At 40.5% G+C, this 21,495-nt stretch overlaps 1 protein-coding gene across 2 annotated transcripts in view; it reads left to right on the plus strand.

Annotated features, from left to right (window-relative positions):
• The window catches only part of LOC107689728 (GRAM domain-containing protein 4-like), a 78,349-nt gene that overhangs the window by 9,477 nt on the left and 47,377 nt on the right, over positions 1 to 21,495 (plus strand). For both annotated transcript variants that reach the window (XM_016487857.1, XM_016487858.1), the window contains exons 2-3: positions 2,969 to 3,176; positions 19,374 to 19,482. In XM_016487857.1, coding sequence (XP_016343343.1) covers positions 2,969 to 3,176; positions 19,374 to 19,482 — 317 coding nt within the window. The remainder of the gene's footprint in view (positions 1 to 2,968; positions 3,177 to 19,373; positions 19,483 to 21,495) is intronic.

Here is a 21,495-nt window from a genome sequence, read left to right on the forward strand (position 1 = left end):
TTGTGAAGTTCACTCAAATTCTTGAATCTATTTTGCTTGACAATCCTCATAAGGCTGCGGCTTTCTCGGTTGGTTGTGTATCTTTTTCTTCCACACTTTTTCCTTCCACTCAACTTTCTGTTAACATGCTTGGATACAGCACTCTGTGAACAGCCAGCTTATTTGGCAATGAATGTTTGTGGCTTACCCTCCTTGTGAAGGGTGTCAATGATTGTCTTCTGGACAACTGTCAGATCAGCAGTCTTCCCCATGATTGTGTAGCCTAGTGAACCAAACTGAGAGACCATTTTGAAGGCTCAGGAAACCTTTGCAGGTGTTTTGAGTTGATTAGCTGATTGGCATGTCACCATATTCTAATTTGTTGAGATAGTGAATTCGTGGGTTTTTGTTAAATGTGAGCCAAAATCATCACAATTAAAAGAACCAAAGACTTAAACTACTTCAGTCTGTGTGCACTGAATTTATTTAATACACGAATTTCACAATTTGAGTTGAATTACTGAAATAAATTAACTTTTCCACGACATTCTAATTTATTGAGCTGCACCTGTAGTATGAAGCCAGTATTCCTGCACTGAGAGAGGTTATGTAGGCATCACCTGTAGATTTGAACTCAGAGTATGACTCATGCACAAATAAAGAAGTACATTTTGTGCTTTTGTTTGTTATGTAGCATAGATTTGATCTTGAATGAACTGAATTTAATTTCTCTCTCACCGATATGAATGTCCTTGTCATTGTTTGCGGTTATAAGTCATGCCGTTCCTCCAGTGCTCTCTCTGGTGTTCAGTTAGAAGTGAATCAGAGGGCCTTGGTGGTGGATATCTGTGTGGAGATGTGGGCAGTATAGATATCAGTGGGTTATGTGGGTGGACACATTTAGTTCCGCCTTGTGCACTTGACTAGAGACTTTTGCAGCTTTCACAGCATGCAGAATCACAATAATATCCAAATATAATTTCATAATAAGCACTGAGAGCTCTCAAGGCAAACCCTGTTTTATAATGTAATTTTAGTGAGAGATGGCTACAATTAAAGCTCATGACCCTGTTGTTTGTTGTCTGCATCTACAATCTATGCCATTATTTTCTGTACATAATACCTTTTTGATCTTACCTGTTTATTTTGGCATTTTAACTTACTAAACTATATGCGGTAGAGCAAAGAATAAATAAATAAATAAAATAGTGACCCTCATGTTCATGTTTCAGACCTTTTTGACTTTCATGCTTCCATGGAAAATATTAATTCATTTCTATTTACATTTAGTCAAGTCACGTTTATTTCTATAGCACTTTATATACACAGACTATGTCAATGCAGCTTTACAGAGATAAATAGGAAAATGACAGAATTAATTATGGAAACTCAGCTACGGAGACAGTTCAAAAAGAAAATAGTGTCATTATTTAGTTCAAATCAGTTCAGTTCAATAACAATGTAAAGTTCAACAATTTGAGACAAGTTCAACTCAGCTATAATAAGCAACTCTACAAATGCAGCAATGTTGTTATTCAGTTCAAATTTGTTCACTGCTGATATTAAACTTCAGTTTAATATCCATGTCAATGTTACAAGATAGGATTCAGCTGCAAAACAGCTCTACAGAAGATTGTGCCATTCACAGTTTATTCATTTAGCAGTTGTGTTAGCAAAGTGACTTACAAATTAAAATAACAAGCAATTCATGTGGAAACGTTGGGCCTGTAAACATTTGATTGCACATTAGCTTTTTTTGTAAAATCTTAAGCATGACACAAAAACTTTTATACTATACAAATTGTGCAATAGTTGAAACTATTGCATTATGTCAGTTATTGAAGCACTTTCAAAATAGTGACATGCACAAAATCTGTGGGAAATCCACAAATGGCACTCCAGGGATCTCCTCTATACTTTGGTCAGTGAGTCTTGCTCGGGGCAGGAAAAGCACCTGAAATCCATTTACAACCTGTTGCAATTTGAGATGTTCTTTTGGCTTTGGCCTTCAGAACAGATGAGCAAATGAATTCCCTTCCACTTTAAAAGGTCAGCCCTAGAGACTACTGAGAATATTCATTCACATGGTTTTGTGAAAATCCTGAGGATATGAGCGTGTCAGAGAGGTGACTTCTGGGTAAACCGTGATATAATAACATATTTTAGAGAGAGGGGTGGGGGTTCACATTTAATCAAGAGTAATGCTATTTAATAAAACCAAAATCTATTTAGTGGCTTTCTATCATCCATTAGTGTGCATATATTCATTGTAACAGCTCCAGATTGTTAATTATGTAAATCAGCTTATTAGTATTAAGTAAATAAAACATTGCTGATGAACAATTATTGTTATGTTTGTGTAAGGTTTTTAAATCTGTTAGTTTTATCTTTACCTTTTTATTATTTTCATTTGCTTTAAATTGGCATCTGTAAATGTTTGTATGACATAATGTTTACTTTTTCTTAAAATCATTAATTGGAGTTCTTTTTGAATATTTTATATACATTTAGTTTTATTAATTTATTAATTGATTAATATTATAGTCTACATCTTAAGAAAAATGTAGCAAGCTTATTTTTCATAGTACATAATTTTTAATTATTACTATAAATTATTGATATTTAATATGATTTAATGAAAACAACATTGCTGAGACACTTAGACAATATTACTAACACTTTTGTCAGCCGACCAAGTTGACATGAGCATCAGCCAATGCCAGTAATCTCAAATGAGCCAAAAATTGGCTAATTAAATTGACAGGATGATATACTGTATCAGTCTGTCAGTACTATTGGCTTACTGTAATAAAGCCACTTTGCATCTTCATTATGTGTAAGTGAGATTTCTCCAGCAGGTTTGCAGTGTAAGACCTGTGTCCTTTTTTAAAATGTGACTATTTGTTCTTATTTTTAAAGTTTTCTGTTTTCAAGTGTTTACTTGATTTAGATTTTCCTTAATATTTTTTGTACTCTGTTGACCCTGCAGGGCTGCCATACATAATGTTAAGGTAAAGCCTAAAGCAGCTGTGTTGAACATGCTAAAGCGACTGGACAAAATAAGATTCCGTGGTCCAAAGCGAGATGACTTCCTGGATCTACCCGAGTCCCCCACGGGATCGGACACTGAATGTAGTGATGACATACTGCTGAGACCTCGACCTTCAATACGAGACAGTGACGAGCAGAGAGACCCTGTAAGTAATTACAAACACTCTCATGTCATTTGACAACTTTGTTTGTTTCTGTTGTATACAGTAAGTATAAAGGACTAATTTAAGAACTTTTAATTATGTAATAAATGTGTTAAAGTAGCTACCTTCATAGATAACATTTTAAGGCATCGTAGGTTTGTGTTCAACAATATAACAACATTATGCTGCCTTCTAAGGTAATGTTGACTTAGATTTGGACTTAGGGTTATATTATATTTATTATATTATATTATATGTTAGGCCAGGGGTCTCCAAACTCGGTGGGGGCCTCCAAAGGGCCGGTGTTCTGCAGAGTTTAGCTCCAACTTGCCTCAACACACCTGCCTGGAAGTTTCTAGCATGTCTAGTAAGACCTTAATTAGCTTGTTCAGGTGTGTTTAATTAGGGTTGGAGCTAAACTCTGCAGGACACCGGCCCTCCAGGACCAAGTTTGGAGACCCCTGTTTTAGGCCCTCAATAGCCGCGTTTCTACTGCCGGGCCAAAAGCGGGCGTGCTACTGCATGCCAGGGCTAGTTGCGTTTCCACTGTCACTTCCGGGGCTTGATCGTGCCTCGTCGGGGCTTCCTCGGGGCCAACAGCCAGGGTTTTTTGGCCAGCCGAAGCCGAGCTCGGGCTTGAGGAGTGGTTATGAACAAAGACAGAGTTTCTCCGAGTCTGGAGAGCATCAGCGGATCATTTCATATAGTTACCAGCTAACATCAGCATTAAAGACTTTCAGAAATAATTTTAGTTCAAAACTCACTTTGAGACAGCAGTGAGAGTTTGAAATAACATGTTTGAGATCTGTTTATGATCACCATACTAGGCAGAAATATTTATATGCGATGCAAAAGATATGCACGCTTTACCATAATGGCCATTACCATAGTAAACTTGGTAAATATGATCGCTTGAAGAAATCAGAAAAATCATATAGTCTATCACAATCATGTATTTATTTTTTTACATATTTTATCTGTCAATAAGTCTTGTCTCTTTATACCTGACTCTCTGATGTTCATATTTATCTCTACGTATGCCATAAAATATATCATAATATATCAAATTTTTTTGCTTCCCTCTGTTTCTCTGACTGAAAATATAACAATGTTTTGTGACTGGAGAGTAGGGCTGCGCGATATACCTAAAAAATTTATCAATGATACATTGTTTCATATCGTTCGGTATCGATAATTATTGAAAATTTTTATAACCTTTTTTAAAACAAAGAGCAATAGAATTTTTTTTTTAAATTTAACCACTGTATTTTTAAATTAACTAAATTTATTAAGACAAACAACAGATATTTTTTTGTTTTAACAGTCAAACACAAAATAAAAATTAAACAAATATCTAATTTCTAATGTTTTATATGCAGATTAAATAGGTTAAACTTTTGGCTTGTTTCCCGAGGCCACAGGAGGGCGCAATGAGCAAAATAATGCAGCACAAAAAATGTCAAAGCAAGGAAATAACTGTCTATAAAAAAACGTGCATTATGTCTAAATTAACTCATAAATATAATTTCGTAAATTGCATAAACAATTATGAACAAAACAGCATCACATATTTATGCATAGCTTAATACAAAGAGCCGAATCGCCCATCATACAGATTGCCTTTAAAAACATATGAGACGCAGTGAAAAGGAATAAACCTTCACAAATTCGTTACGTGTTTTCTAAAAGTTTAAACTGTTTTAACTTTGCATGGCTTTCTATACATCTCCTGTGTGACGCGAGTACAGCAGTCATATTTGTCCGTCAAAAAAATGCGCTGAATATGCATTCTGTGTGAATGGCTTGGTTTCGGTTTTAACCTAATCAAGATCTTCTACGCATTGAGCTACTATATTTTTCTAATATGTTGAATGAATAACGCAGCAACTGTGTGTCTCAAGGGCTAGACTAACAAAACATTAAACTACAACGTCACTTACATCATCATCAACCGCATCTCGTGCTCCACTGATGACGCTCCCTGACGCACACCTAACATTCGATTGTGCTATTTTTGCATTCAAATGCAAATGTTTATTTTAAATTCGACTAATATAAATGTTTTTATTCACAATCTCCTCATCACAGGCAGGCACAGCACTCATGTTCGTGTTTGTGTGTGCTGTCTGCATCACTCACGTGCCTATATCGTGCACTATATAGAATTTTTTTTTGATATCGTTATCGAAGAAGGTGTACCATTGATAAATATCGATACCGTTTTATCGCCCAGACCTACTGGAGAGAGTGCTAAAGCTATTCAGGTTATATTTTTGATGGAAAAAGTATAGAAATTATCCTGACAATCCTGACAAATGAATTCATTATGATCAATGTATCACTTATTATTGTGGAAACGCAGTGTGACTATGGGCTCAGTGCTACACAGGGTTGCCAGGTTTGCACAACAAAACCCGCCCGATTGCTACTAAAAACTAACCCAAAACTAGTTTACTACGCATTGAGCTACTATATTTTTCTAATATGTTGAATGAATAACGCAGCAACTGTGTGTCTCAAGGGCTAGACTAACAAAACATTAAACTACAACGTCACTTACATCATCATCACCGCATCTCGTGCTCCACTGATGACGCTCCCTGACGCACACCTAACATTCGATTGTGCTATTTTTGCATTCAAATGCAAATGTTTATTTTAAATTCGACTAATATAAATGTTTTTATTCACAATCTCCTCATCACAGGCAGGCACAGCACTCATGTTCGTGTTTGTGTGTGCTGTCTGCATCACTCACGTGCCTATATCGTGCACTATATAGAATTTTTTTTTGATATCGTTATCGAAGAAGGTGTACCATTGATAAATATCGATACCGTTTTATCGCCCAGACCTACTGGAGAGAGTGCTAAAGCTATTCAGGTTATATTTTTGATGGAAAAAGTATAGAAATTATCCTGACAATCCTGACAAATGAATTCATTATGATCAATGTATCACTTATTATTGTGGAAACGCAGTGTGACTATGGGCTCAGTGCTACACAGGGTTGCCAGGTTTGCACAACAAAACCCGCCCGATTGCTACTAAAAACTAACCCAAAACTAGTTTAGAGGGTTAGTTTTTTTTTTTTTTTTTGGCGAGGTTCCCCTGTTAAAATTTGCATTCCAGTGGCTAAATATCACGTTATTGGGGTCGCTTCAACCCACGGACCTGAAAAACAACCTGCAGCAATAGTGTTAAAGTAGCCCAATTCCACGTGAAAACCGCAGACTTGACAACATTGGTGCTAGAGGTCTGAGGCTATTAGCCCCACCTGGCCCGTTGAAAGCACTGGCTCACACTGGCCCGACAGTGGGAAAGTGAAAGTGAAGTTGAAAGTGGCCCCTTTGCTGAACCAACACTGGTCAAACTTATTACCCAACATTCTATACCACAAAACGTGGAAAAAACATGAGGGCCAATGGAGTTAAGAGAAATATAGATTGTGAATATATTTTATTCAGCACTGGAAAGTACAAATAAAACAGTTTGTCACCTTTATTTATATAGCTCTTTATGCAATACAGATTGTGTCAAATCAGCTTTACAATGTTAAACAGGAAAAATGTGTGCTGATAATGCAAGAGGACAATAGAAAACAGTCAGTCATTGTTGATTCAGTGATGTTATCATCTAGCTCAGTTCAGTTCTCTCCCACCACTGTCTCACCACAGTGCTATTTCTGTGGTGCATGTCGTTGTTGCCAAGTGTTTTAAATCATTTCCATGGCAGTTAGAATGTTGTGTTAAGGAGGTCACACACAAGACGAGAGGCGTAGCACCGTGCTACATCTTTAAAAGTGTACACACACCGATGGTGCCACTTAGCGTCTGTCCACGGCATCCAGCTACACCTATGGAGGCTGTTCATAAAGAATGCTACTGGCATAGTTTTCCATTAAATTATATTTGTCCTGAATAATTATTTCACATAATGACTTGTGATTGCATTTTTCACCAAAATGTTTGACTTTGTGTGGCTTGAATTCAGTCCATATGCACAATGTGGAATGGCATCACTCTTTAGGGACAGCTTTAGGGACCATTCAAACAGGATGCATTTTTGTGTTGAAAAATGCAGAATGCAAGCAGTGGAATGGAGAAATATAATGCAAGGTTTGAGATTATATTTTATTATTATTTATTTTTTTTACGTTTTTAAAATGCTGTGTCATGTGCATCAAAAGCATCCATTTAGCACGTTTACATAGAAAAACAATGGAATAGTATCTCTTTTAGAGTCTGACCTTTTTATGTCAATTACCTCTTTATTTTCCATAATGTAGCAAAGCAGAAAGAGCTTGTTTAATGTTCTGTCTCGTCATTATCTCATTCACCTAGTTAAACTAAGCTGATATTCCTAAGAAATACAGGAAGGCCTCAGACCTTGCAGGCAAATGATGATTTAATGCACTTTACCATCCTGTTAACGCCAGACACTGTAGCTTCAGTCTGTTACCTTTTCATTTCACAGATGGTTTATGGAAGAATTATTTGCCGTAATCGTGTTAGCGATGTTTTCTGAGAGGTTTGTAGTCCTATCTCTGTAATTTGGTGTTCTGTTTATTTTGAGGCTTTCCCCTCAATGATGGAGCCTCAGATTAGTCATGGTGTTGCATAAGTGTCTCACAGAAGAGCCAACTTCCTCTGCTTCCATCTTCATCATGAGCGTGTGTTTTTGAAATGTAAACTGAGATGTCAAGTGAAAGGCTTGTGGGTTTTCTCTCTAGCACATCTCTTGGATGCTGTAGGGTGTCATACTATACAGTAGTGTGTCCAATGCTCATCCCTCAACCATGGCTCTGTTCCAAAACCTAGTGAGCTGCCCACCCAGACAGTAGTTTTAGGCATCGCTGAATGTTCCAAATTGTAGATAGCAAAACCTTTCGTCTATTCAACTGATCTCCAAACTGCTTATCATAAATAGGGTCTTGGGAATGCTGCAGCCTATTCAAGAATCTCTGGCAATAGGCAGGGAAGCACTCTTGATGGAGAGCTGGTCCATCGCAGGGCTAACACACACACATTCACACCAGCAATTTAGTATTTTCAATTCACCTATCCAGCAATGTTTTTAGATTGTGGGGGAAACCAGAGCATTCAGAGGAAACCCACACCAACACAGGGAGAATATGAAAACTCCACACAGAAAGGCCTATTGGCTCAACCAAGAGCAGCAGAACTACAAAATTACATTTTCAAGAAAAGGGGTTCTGATCCATGCAAAACTCATATCTTGTGGGTTTTATGGTTGGTTAGCAGGGTGTTGCTATGTGACTGTTAAGGTTTTTCTGAGTTGTTTTTAGCATGTTACAAGGTGGTTAATAATTGGTCCAATTCATAGCCAGATTCAAGGCTTTTTGCAACTGAGTTTTTGTCCAAAATATCCTCAATTGTGTGGTGTCATTATGATTGTATTACTGCTCCTGACTGAGTTGAAGCCTCCCCTATCCAAAACCATAAATATCAAACATGTTTGATATTTACGATTCTTGATCTGGCTGCCTCCGACGGGATACCCGCAGCAGCCAATGAGAGCAAGTAATCTTCACCACTGGATGTTGCATACATTTTTATACAATCGGCAGGTGTGTGGTTTTGCGGTCTGACTGAAACATCTAGTGTGTGTGTTCGGAAGATTATAATGTTAAAAATGGGTTCTTAACCATCATTATGTTTTTGTGCTTATTAGAGTATTGAGTCATTAGCTTAGCAAACATCAGACTTTATGCTAACATCAAACTTCTAAAACAAGATAATTTCTGCCCATAAAGAGTTTTCTTATTTAAACTTATGATATTTTCAGTATAAGATACTGCCTTAGAATGCAGATGCCTGTGTATTCATTATACACTGAGGCAACTCACTAAAGTCTGTAATTAAATAAACACATTCTCTTCTCATTCTCCTGTTGGCATGGATCTAGGCCATGAGCAGTATGAAATGAGTAGGATGAGGAGAAGGCCAAAGACCTTTGGTGGAAGCTGAGGTCTCTGAGAAAGTTTTTTGTGGGAAACTAAGTATGACCGCAGAAGACTTGCACTCTATAATTACATTTTTTTTCTTGAAATTTATAGACACCACCTGTCACACAACAAATTAGTGAAAACAACTTGACATTTCCAAGTCTTTGACATTTTACTATTGTTAAGAATGTTGTCTGTTGATGTACCTAGTGAAACAACAGCATCAAGCTACTAGACATAACAAAAAATTGTGCTGGTAATAACAACAGTAGTGTATTAGCTTTATTTACTGTTGTCACTGGAAAAACTGCGTGGACATCAGATGTAAACAGCCACGGACGTTTGTGAGGCAAGAGTCACGTCTTGTTATCCTCTCAAGCCGAAATTCTATCAAACCAGCACATATGGTCACGAATTTAAATCCCAGAAATCCCAAGTGCACTCACTGATTTAAAGTCTGGGTTAAGGGAGTGGCATGGAATTGTGGGAGTAGCCTAGTCATTCGCTGTGAAGTGTAAATTGACACATGAATTTCAAAACCCTATGGGGGCATTTTCATCTTTGCTTCCTTACTAAATTCTGTTCCTGATCCTTTTGTTTGAAAACTTTTAAACGTTGACTGGTTCTTGTTTTCCTTCACACTGTAATGTGAAAATTTCCCTTATTTGGATTCATTTAGATTTTAAAGATTTGTTATTATTCAGATGATAGGTTAGCATGCTAGTGTCAATTTATATCCAAATGTCCCCAAGGTTCCATGTATCCATGAACATTTTTTTTAATTATTATTGTTAGTAGTGTTTGCTTTTCCATTTCTAATTGATTGGACAATTTTCATCTGATAGGACTTATGAAACAAGGAAGAACTAGCCATATCTGGGCACCAGAATATCATGGAGGTTTGAGGGCAGCCTCCTTAGACTTGGGTCAGTAAGAAATCACCTAGGAACCACCCAGAACAACACAATAACAACATATTGTCACACTCGCTTGTGGGAGATCAAGCGCACAACGCAGAAGGTGAATAACATACAGTCTTTAATAGTAATCCACAGGGAATCCAGGAGGAAGGCAAACCAACGACGTGTATACATAAACAAACAATAACCGGCAACTGAGAGAACTAAACAAGGAGTATTTATACAAATGTAAGAGAGGAACTAATGACTTAATTAACAGGACACAGGTGAACAGAATAAACTAATCAAGGGAACTAAGAAAAACTAGGTCAAGGAAACAAAACTACACAGGAGAACAGGAAATGAAAACAACTCAAAGTCTATGTAAACAGAACATAACCATGACAGTACTCCCCCCTCCGACCAGGTGCGAACTCGCGCCGTAACAAAAACAAAGGAGGGGACAAAGGATAGCAGGCAGATGACCAGGGCCATGACAACGGAGGAAGGAGCCATGGAGGGATCAGGAGGAACCATGGCGGACCAGACGGAGGGAGGAGCCAGGATGGAGGCAGAAGGAACCAGGGCGGACCAGATGGCGGGAGGAGCCAGGATGGAGACAGGAGGGACTTGGAGCAGGAGGAGCCAGGCGGGATCAGACCACAGCCAACATGACGGCCCACGGTGGAGCCGATGGAGGGAGGAGCCATGGTGGAGGAAGGGCTGACGACTCCAGGGGGCCGACCGACAGCGGCAGAACAGGTGGGAAAGGAGCCCAGGGTGGAGACAGAGAGCCGTAGAGCCAAGGCGATGGGGAGGATCCGGAGGGCCAAGGCGGAGCAGATGGCTCAGGCGACCAATGCGTAGGCAGGGATCCGGAAGGCCACGGTCGAGCTGGAGCAACAGAGGACCAAGGTGGAGCTGGAGAGAGGGAGGAGCCCAACAGTGCCGGTGAGACGGATCGACGAGGCGCAGCCAGAGGAGTGGAGTCTTGAGGCGATGGCGGGTCGACGACTGACCAAGGCGGAGCCGGAGGGATGAGGGAGCCCAACGGAGCTGGTGGACTGACGGGCCACGGCAGAGAGGAGAGAGCTAAGAGCCATGGTTGAGCCGCGGTGGAATCCGGGCCTCGGAGGTGGAGACAAGGGATCCTCCAGCCATGATGCCGATGGAAACTGATAGACCTGTGGCAAAACCACACCACTGATAGTGGGCTGAGGGTGAGCAGAGGGGCTGACAGGAGACAGCGGAGGAGATGGCGAAGACTGGTATTTATACAAATGTAAGAGAGGAACTAATGACTTAATTAACAGGACACAGGTGAACAGAATAAACTAATCAAGGGAACTAAGGAAAACTAGGTCAAGGAAACAAAACTACACAGGAGAACAGGAAATGAAAACAACTCAAAGTCTATGTAAACAGAACATAACCATGACAGTACTCCCCCCTCCGACCAGGTGCGAACTCGCGCCGTAACAAAAACAAAGGAGGGGACAAAGGATAGCAGGCAGATGACCAGGGCCATGACAACGGAGGAAGGAGCCATGGAGGGATCAGGAGGAACCATGGCGGACCAGACGGAGGGAGGAGCCAGGATGGAGGCAGAAGGAACCAGGGCGGACCAGATGGCGGGAGGAGCCAGGATGGAGACAGGAGGGACTTGGAGCAGGAGGAGCCAGGCGGGATCAGACCACAGCCAACATGACGGCCCACGGTGGAGCCGATGGAGGGAGGAGCCATGGTGGAGGAAGGGCTGACGACTCCAGGGGGCCGACCGACAGCGGCAGAACAGGTGGGAAAGGAGCCCAGGGTGGAGACAGAGAGCCGTAGAGCCAAGGCGATGGGGAGGATCCGGAGGGCCAAGGCGGAGCAGATGGCTCAGGCGACCAATGCGTAGGCAGGGATCCGGAAGGCCACGGTCGAGCTGGAGCAACAGAGGACCAAGGTGGAGCTGGAGAGAGGGAGGAGCCCAACAGTGCCGGTGAGACGGATCGACGAGGCGCAGCCAGAGGAGTGGAGTCTTGAGGCGATGGCGGGTCGACGACTGACCAAGGCGGAGCCGGAGGGATAAGGGAGTCCGGTGGAGCTGGTGGACTGACGGGCCACGGCAGAGAGGAGAGAGCTAAGAGCCATGGTTGAGCCGCGGTGGAATCCGGGCCTCGGAGGTGGAGACAAGGGATCCTCCAGCCATGATGCCGATGGAAACTGATAGACCTGTGGCAAAACCACACCACTGATAGTGGGCTGAGGGTGAGCAGAGGGGCTGACAGGAGACAGCGGAGGAGATGGCGAAGACTGGTGAAGAGGTGGTGGGTGGGAATTTGTGACTGTCAGTGGGTTTTGGGATGGTGTTTGCTGCCCACACACACCAGATAGCAACTCCCAGCACCAGGAGCGCTAGGGGCAGAGGAACAACCTCTGTGGTTGCTTCAGGACTGGCAGACAGTTCAGGGCAGACAGATAATTCTAGGCCGACAGGCAGACAGTTCAAGCATGACCTCCGTGATCATGACAGGACAGACAGACTGTTCAGGGCAGATGGACAGTTCAGGGCAGACTAACAGTTCAGGCACGACCTCCATGGTCGTGATGGGGTAGACAGACAGTTCAGGGCAGATAGACAGTTCAGACAGTTCAGGGCAGACAAACAGTTCGGGCACGACCTCCATGGTCATGATGGGGCAGACAGACTGTTCAGAAACAGCCTCCTTAGCCATATCAGAACCAGCTAAGGAACTGTTGAGAGTCTTCTTCCAGTTCAGACGATGGAAGAAAACTGGGTATTTCAGAATAAAAGTCTATTAAATCCAGCGGAGTCCAGCGGCAGCTCACCCTCGGCGTTGGCACAGTGGGCGGGATTTCCTCCGCGCACTCGCACTTCACTGTATAATCCTCTGTGACGGGCATTTTTGCCGGCTTACACACCTGGTCAGACGTTTGATGAGGCTCTGGCTCTGTTGCGATCCTCAGCTCTGTTGCTCTATCAGGCAATGGCTCATCGGTCGCGGTGGGCTCTGGCTGTTGCTCCGCAACGGGTGGTGTTTGGCTGGACTCTGGGTCCGGAGTGGGGCTGGTGAGTTCCTCATCATCGTGACAGACTGTGAATGGGGATCTGTTTCTCACCATTACCCACTCCACAAAGGCGGCGAAACTCTCTCGAGGACCATCTTCGGACGACCGCGCTCTGCAAGCGGTGTTGAGGCTCGCGTTGTAGAACGTGTAGAGGCAGTCGTCCGTGTAGCTGGTCAAAAACAAAACATGGGGACACGCCGCTTAACTATAGTGGCCGGTTATTCTTTCACACTCGCTGGTGGGAGATCAAGCGCACAGCGGAGGAGATGAATAACATACAGTCTTTAATAGTAATCCACAGAAAAACAGACAGGGAATCCAGGAGGAAGGCAAACCAACAACGTGTATACATAAACAAACAATAACCGGCAACTGAGAGAACTAAACAAGGAGTATTTATACAAACGTAAGAGAGGAACTAATGACTTTATTAACAGGACACAGGTGAACAGAATAAACTAATCAAGGGATCTAAGGAAAACTAGGTCAAGGAAACAAACTACACACAGGAGAACAGGAAATGAAAACAACTCAAAGTCTATGTAAACAGAACATGACCATAACACATATAACCCAGAGCCTCGTAGTAACCATATAGGCAACTATTACAGCACTCTAGTACACTACTACTCTACTACTACTCTCTACTACTCTACTACACTACACTCTAAACTATCTTTCCATTCAACTTTAAGTGAATTTAATTACGGATAATGGATACGGATACGGATAATGATAATATCACTAAACTACTTGTGAATAAGACACAATTTCTGTTTCTTTTTTCTTCTTTCTTCAGTAAGTTTCCACTGTAGTTATTGCATTTTTCGTACTGAATAATAATAATAATATTAAAAAAAAAAGTGTAAAGCTCAGTTTTTTTTATGCAGCTTTTGGAAAATTTATTCCATCCAGAATTTGTATGCAATATTCCAATATTCCAATATTCAAATCCAGGGGAAGACGGCCATTGGATGACTGAGAGATTCCGTGGCCAAGCCCCTCTCTGGCACGTTTTAATTAGGTCGTATAGGCCGATGTACAGTGTCGTTGCTTGCACAAATAGCTACTGCATATGCAAAACTAATGCATTCATGACACAGCTTTCTGACTTATATTATTTCAGTAGTATTCAGGCACTACAGTTGTAGCCATCTGCCCTGTTTTTGTGCTAATTAACTTTGTTCTTCCTGCAGATTTATGCTGGACGCTGTGAATATATGTCACTCGTAAGAGGTGGTTTAAAGTTGTATGCACCAATACGCTTGTTGCTTATTATTACCATGCTCTGCATTTCATTAGTCCAGCATTGCTCGAATGTGTACATTCATGAAATGTTTGAACGCTGCTCTGTCCCCTCTAAATGAGTGGAGATCACGCTGAATGAATCTGGACGATTGACTGATCAACAGACTTCTGCTTCTCAACCACCCAGAGAGTGCAACTGGGCTTTGTTGTGATGCAAGCTCTCATTTTACAGGGGCATTCAGAGTTTGTAAATTATACTTGCGTTCATTTAGAGCCGAGAAGTTTCTGCCTTTAAAAGTTCCCAGGAGGCACTCTCACTCATAAGACGACAAGGGACTGTCAGCTCTCTTATGTCTGTTCTCACATGCCCAGCTTGTTGCGGGCAGGAACTGTAATGGCCTGTATGTCCAGATCGTTCCGCTGTACAGTGCATTATATAGTCATAATATATCTATTGAAATGTGCATTCAAGTGAGCGCATAGAGACAGACTCTCGAACAGGTTTGGCCAGGGGGTTGGATTATGTAGGTGGGCCTGAATATATCTACTTTATGGTCAGATAGCCCCTGTTAGTCACCTTGATGTTTTGCAAGAGTGCTTGGACAGCGACTGTATGCCCTCCTTGTTTTAAGTATACCTCTATAACAGCATAACGCCAACATATTTATAGTCTCCCGGCAGAATGTCCTGTCAATAAGAATTTCGAGTGGCACAAGAAGGCTGATCGTCTCTCGCCCTTCTACATGATCAACATGTGCTGGGCACTCTAGGCAGTCCTGTGATTTGAATATTTCCTCACATTCCTCACATTCCTCGCATTGTGAGTTTGCCTTTGCAAGAGGATTATGTCTACAACTTGAACTGAGATTGTGTTTGGTGTTAAATAGGTCATGTAGACTATCACGGCAGTTGTTGATGCCCCTGCAAAGTGGTGTTCAACTAGGTCGTTTAGCCATTCACAGTCTGTTGTTACAGGTGCAGACACTGCGGCCTTTCTGCGCGAATGGTCACCCTTGTGGGCGATATCTATGCGCATTGCTGTTGTACGCATTCACGGTGTAAAAGCACAGACAGGAATCCGTCATTGTTTTGTTGGTTTCTACCACACAGGTAGTAACCTTTGCAGAAAAACCTATGCGAGGTGGACTATGAGGCACCTATGCATGTTGGTATAGCCTATACGTGTTATTATAGCCTTAACGCATGCATTGTCCGTGCAGGAATCAATCAATGTTCAGCATTCGTCTTATACTGTTGCAGGGTTGCAGGGTATGTAAACTTGTGAGCACAACTGTAGGTGTCTTTCCACATGCTGTTTAATGCTGCTCAGAGGTGGCATAAATGCATTTACACAGCAATTACAACTGTATATTTTGATACTAGGGGCTGAGGTGGGTGGGTTTATGCAGCATTGTGTGTTTACACTGAATTTTGAGGAGGCACAGAGCAGCCTTAACTTGGCTGTGTAAAGACACCTATAGTTTCAATTGTATGCTGCTGTGTTGCAATTGCATCTACAGTATGATAACTAAAAAGCTTTGTCTTGTCCATAAGGCTCAAAAAAAAAAAAAAATCTGTATAATTCAAAATGATGTGTGGTGATGTGTAAATGGTTTCCACAGAACTTGAGCTTTTTCCAACATAATTGTGTTTTGGCAATAAAACATTTTGAAGAGCTAAAAATCAATATACTTCTACTTCTGATGGCTTTCGGGAAGCGTGTAACCTCACTTTCTGCACATGCTGAAAGGCTGACCAGTCTTGCCACTCCATTTGCATGCGTTTGCATTCATAATTTCCTGCATCACAGGCAGCTTTAGTGTTAAATGCAACAGCCTGCTAACAGAGTTTGTGACCAGTGGTTCCGTGATGTTTAGACAGCAGTGAGGAGTGAGTCATCGCTCACATGCTGATCCAAATAGCTCTGTTGCACACATACAAACACAGACACACATGGAGCCAACATAACGCTTGTCTGATAGTGTATCTCAGATAAGCACTTGTATATTCATGAGTTTAGACTGTGTCGTTGTAGCCCTTTTTACTTTTTGATTCATGCAGTTAGTCCCTGAAGGCCAGGGGTAATGAGATCAGATTTTCACACAAGCAGGGGTTTGATTGACTCTGAATATAGCATTTATGAGATCCAGTTACCTACGGTCTCTCTGCTGGAAACTGCCTCTTTCATGCTCTACTGATGACCCTTCTGGCATTTTCTGTTTCAGGACACTTTGTTTTGTGTTGCAGAGGTGCAAGATACAGATTACAGTAACTATGGAAATCAAGAACTTACTGTTCTTTTTAAATTGTATGTGAATCAGTAGACATTATGCAGTGGTAAACTGGAGTATGCCACTTTGGTGTCACATGTTGTCATCACATTGACTATGATTACACATACATCGATATTCCGATATGATTCGGAATTCGGCAGTACTCTGATTAGTACTGATTCATGGGTAACACCTTACAATAAGGTCCCATTAGTTAACATTAGTTAATGCATTAAGTAAGGAATTGATGATGGGCTGTTGAGTTAGTTGAGAAAATAATGCACACCCAAGGTGGTGATGCGTTCGTTATACCTCGGGTGTGCATTATTTACTAATAATTCAATGGACCAAAGTCAATTATTCCATTTATACTACGGTTTCCACACCCACACAGGTTTTTGTCCTTAAAACGCTCTTGTGCAGTAGGATTCATTTCTTACGCATCTCATCCTACACTCGTTGCTAATTCTAACATGTAAGTTTAGACATATTAACAGAAGCTTGAGCCGTTGATAGTAATGCAATTATTAATGCAGTTATCAGAGAGAGAAAGAGAGAGAGAGAGAGAGATTAAACGTGTGAATTACCTGAGTCTGTGCGTCTCTCAATAGTGTTCGGCAGTAGCATCTCTACTAATAGCGAAACTGTTAGTTCATCTACTTCAAAAATGCAGTTATTACCTTTGTAGTGAGAAATGACAAAAAGTCGCTAAACTATTTAAATATTTGCACGTGTATGTTTGTTTTTTTTGCTGTTGTAAGCTGTAAGGACCTTTGAAAGCACTGAAATCATTTAGCAAAGTGATATGGACATGTAATGCGGTCAAGACCTGCCTGGAGCTACTTTAGCCATGCATTTCCCTGAAAATAACTGCACACCTTAGAATGTTCGTCAACCTTTCAGATTCAAGCATTCAACAGCCCTGTAGTATAACTAAAATGAACTAACAATGAGCAATATTTGCTACAGTATTTATTAATCTTTATTAATATTAGTTATTAAAAATAAAACAGGTCCATTAATTAATATTAACAGATACGATTTTTATTTTAATAATGTATTAGTAAATGATCAAATTAACATTAACTATGATCTTTAGAATAATTTTTAATTGTTAGTTTATGTTAATAAATGTAGTTAACTAATGTTAAAGGGGTCATATGATGCTGCTAAAAATAACATTATTTGGTGTATTTGGTGTAATGAAATGTGTTTATGCGGTTTAAGGTTCAAAAAACACATTATTTTCCACATACTGTACATTATTGTTTCTCCTCTATGCCCCGCCTTTCTGAAACGCGTCGATTTTTACAAAGCTCATCGGTCTGAAAAGCGATCAGTCCTCCATAAAATGCACTGGACACATCTGAATATTTGGGTTAAACTGTTCTGGAACAGTGTTGTAAATACAACTTAACCACTGATTTCTAGTCGTGGCCTCTTTTGGAAGGCCAAACAAAGTAGTTTCGCTTTCACAATGAAAAAGCATCACACACTGTGTCCTTGAGTGAGCGGAGGCCGGAGGCCTAGAGTGAGCCGCGGCCTAGAGTATGCGGAGGCCGGCTTGAGTGAGCAGAGGCAGGCGGTCTTGAGAACGGCGCGGCCGGCGAATTCGACGGGCTGGACTCCGCTTCGTCCACGGTGAAAACCGATCCGGCGATCCACAGAAATCGTATCATATGACCCCTTTAACAAATGGTTTAAGACATGTCTGATTCCTAGCACTGGAATATGACTGTTTTAACTGGAAATATCAACATAGTTTTGAAAATTCTACAAATATAGTATTGTTTTTTGTCTAGTAGTAACTGGTAGGTGTGGCAAATATTTTAGAATTATCAGTGACTTTTTTTTGTTGAGACTTTTGGATGTTTCCTTGTCTGCTGCCTGATATGACAGCTCAAGATAGTCACTAGTGAAGGACGTGTGACTGGCTACATTATTATGTTATTATGTATGATGTTTTATGAGTTCCTGCGGCACCAGGGTGATTGGTCACATGACATTTATGGCGCACTTGATTGGCTCGTAAAAACCTGTAGCCCAGAACTAAGCGCCCATGACCAAATCCCTCTGAGTTTTAGCTACTTTGTTGCTTAAATGCTTCTTTTTTTCGCTATGTTGTGCTCTACTGGGTCTCTCTCATCCCCTTAATTTCACTCTATTTTTCTCCCTAATTTGCCATCACATTTTCCCGTTTTCTATTTCCCCTACTGTTGCTTATGTGTTTATGTATGTGTATCATCAGCTTGGATATAATCCTGCTGCAAATTGCATGAAGCAAGCATTTTACTGTCAGAGATTTAATGCAGTGACACCAAACATGCATGTGTGTGTGTGTGTGTGTCAGAGAAGAGAGCATGCCTGCACTGTCAGTCGCATTGGCCTCTTAAAGAGAAACCTCTGCTTTTCTGCTGTCTCTCTCTGCAGTGCCGCCCTCTCTCCTAATCTCTCACTCACCTACTTTCTCTGTCTCTCTTTCTCATTGCGGTTCATCTTTCTGCAGATCTTGCGTTCTTACAGCCTGCGTGGCGGGATGGAGTCAGAGCAGGTTCATGTCGTGCTATCAGTGAGTCAGAATATTACAGTCTACGTTTGCCACTGAGACCGGCCTAAACTAAAACAGGAGGAAGACATCATAGAGAGGACTGGTATTCTATAAGTCACATCTTGGAGAGGCTTGTGTGTGGTTTGTTTCAGGCTCATGCCTGTCAATAACACTGTGTGTTTTTTCTAGGCTGGTTTGGGGACTTTGTCTGTCATGCAAGACCTGAGGAGCGAATCGGAACGTCTCAATGAGGTCAAGGGTCATTTGGAAATTGCCTTACTGGAGAAACACTTCCTACGTGAGTACTGGAAAAATATCTGTGCATGTATTCTATGTATGATATATGGAGTATAAAGCTGAACAGAAGTTGGGATGCCCTTTATGTATATGCACAGTGTTTCATTCATACCTACAGGTTATACAGTAGTAAGACTGGGCTCAGCATGGGTTGTATACCATAACAAAAATTTACCACGGTATTATATCATCCTTTTCAGTACCTGACCCAAATGACCGTGTGCTGCACTAATGTGAGTGAGAAGTTAGCACTGTAGCTTACTTCAACTGTTTATTTTAATTTGTATGATTTATGAAGCCTTTACTATATGACCATTATTCTTAAAAATACTTCTGGCCAGGGTCAGAAATGAACAAGGGCTTGTGGCAAACATGCAACTGGAAATTACAAAAAAAACAAAAAAAAATGCACTTGATATTTAACATTTTTGTGGGGAAAATGCCACCATACTGAATTCCTTAAGGTTGGTTTTATTACGTTTAATATATTTCATAATATTTTATTCTAGGGCTGTCTCTTTGAACAGAAGGATTTGTTCAGAATTTAATTTAATGAATTCAGTAGAGCTTTTGTCATAAATTGATGAGATTTTCATCTGTCATAAAAATGTCCCTGAAAATCAGTTCCAGAGGTCAAATATTTAATATAAATATCATTTTATTACATCAGTCTGAATTCTTATTGCATGAGCCACATTTAAAGCTGCTGTAAAATAGCCAATATATGCTCACCACTGATTGCACATGAGTTTTGAAGAAGACTGTGTCTTATGTTGCTTGTCTTTATTTTAAATATTGCTCAGTTATGATCCAACACTCTGGTTTGTTCTTGTATGTCTCTTCTTTGCGTTTTCATGTAGGTAAAGTATGTTAGTCTTCAGTTGTGTGAATGGCTGCAATACTTTTTTAACTCTTCTAGATATATGCTTCATTATACATCATGGTGTGTTGAAGGTTTACTATGGTGACAAACTTTTAGCAGATAAATTGTAACCTCTGTATGACAGTGGGGCTGTGTTTATGTGGTCATTTTACCACATGGCTTGTTTACACCAAGAACACAGCTAAAAAAGTTGTGCCACATTTATTGGTGCAAACAAATTACAAATGTTACCTAATTTTGGACTGAATATCCTGATCACCCTGAGTATGTGGATGTGTGAGAGAAAAATAATTTGTGGTACTTGTGTATGGGTGTTGTTGAACGTTTGCAATCTTTTTTATGTGACGGAATGTTAGTACTATGATAGTAATACTTAAAACACCAACACTCTGTGGACAAAATGTTCTTGCTGCAGTTCCCATGAGAAAAACTGCTTCATGACGGAACTAAATAATGTCTTTATTAAAGGGATAATTCAGCCAAAAATTTAATAAATAAATAAATAAGTCAGCCACACGACTCTGTATATCAAGCCTTCTGAAATCTTCATTGTGAGGAACAAACCAAATTTAACTTATTCACTGATACTCCTTCTCTCTAGTGAACTGCTGCTCACTAAATGAAATCAAAATCAAGATGATTCTGAAAACATAATCTTTTTTGTGAACTGGATCAACTGATTCACCGAAAAAATCCGACTGAATGAATCATTCACAAGTGCATCACTTCTCTCATGAATAGCCGAAAAGAGCTTAGACTGGTCTCAAAATTTTCAGTGAATAATGACTTAAATAACTTGTATGGCTTATGAAGACTCTAGTACATGACTCTTATGGACTATTTCATTTATTGTACCTTTATGTCCTTTTTGAAGCATGAAAGTATAAGTGGAAGAAACATACTGATGTGTACCTTAAAATGTGTACCTTATACTGTATATATATATATATATATATATATATATGTGTATGTGTGTGTGTGTGTGTGTGTGTGTGACATTTACGGTAAAATACCGGCAGCTGTGTTTGCCAGTAATTTACCTTAAAAAAATATGGTAGCAATATTTTTTTAAAACACGTAGCAAGGAGATTGGTAAAATAATCCATGTGACATCAGGGGTTCAACCGTAAT

Source organism: Sinocyclocheilus anshuiensis, unplaced genomic scaffold (genome assembly GCF_001515605.1).
Source record: "Sinocyclocheilus anshuiensis isolate Anshui unplaced genomic scaffold, SAMN03320099.WGS_v1.1 scaffold1014, whole genome shotgun sequence".
NCBI lineage: Eukaryota > Metazoa > Chordata > Actinopteri > Cypriniformes > Cyprinidae > Sinocyclocheilus > Sinocyclocheilus anshuiensis.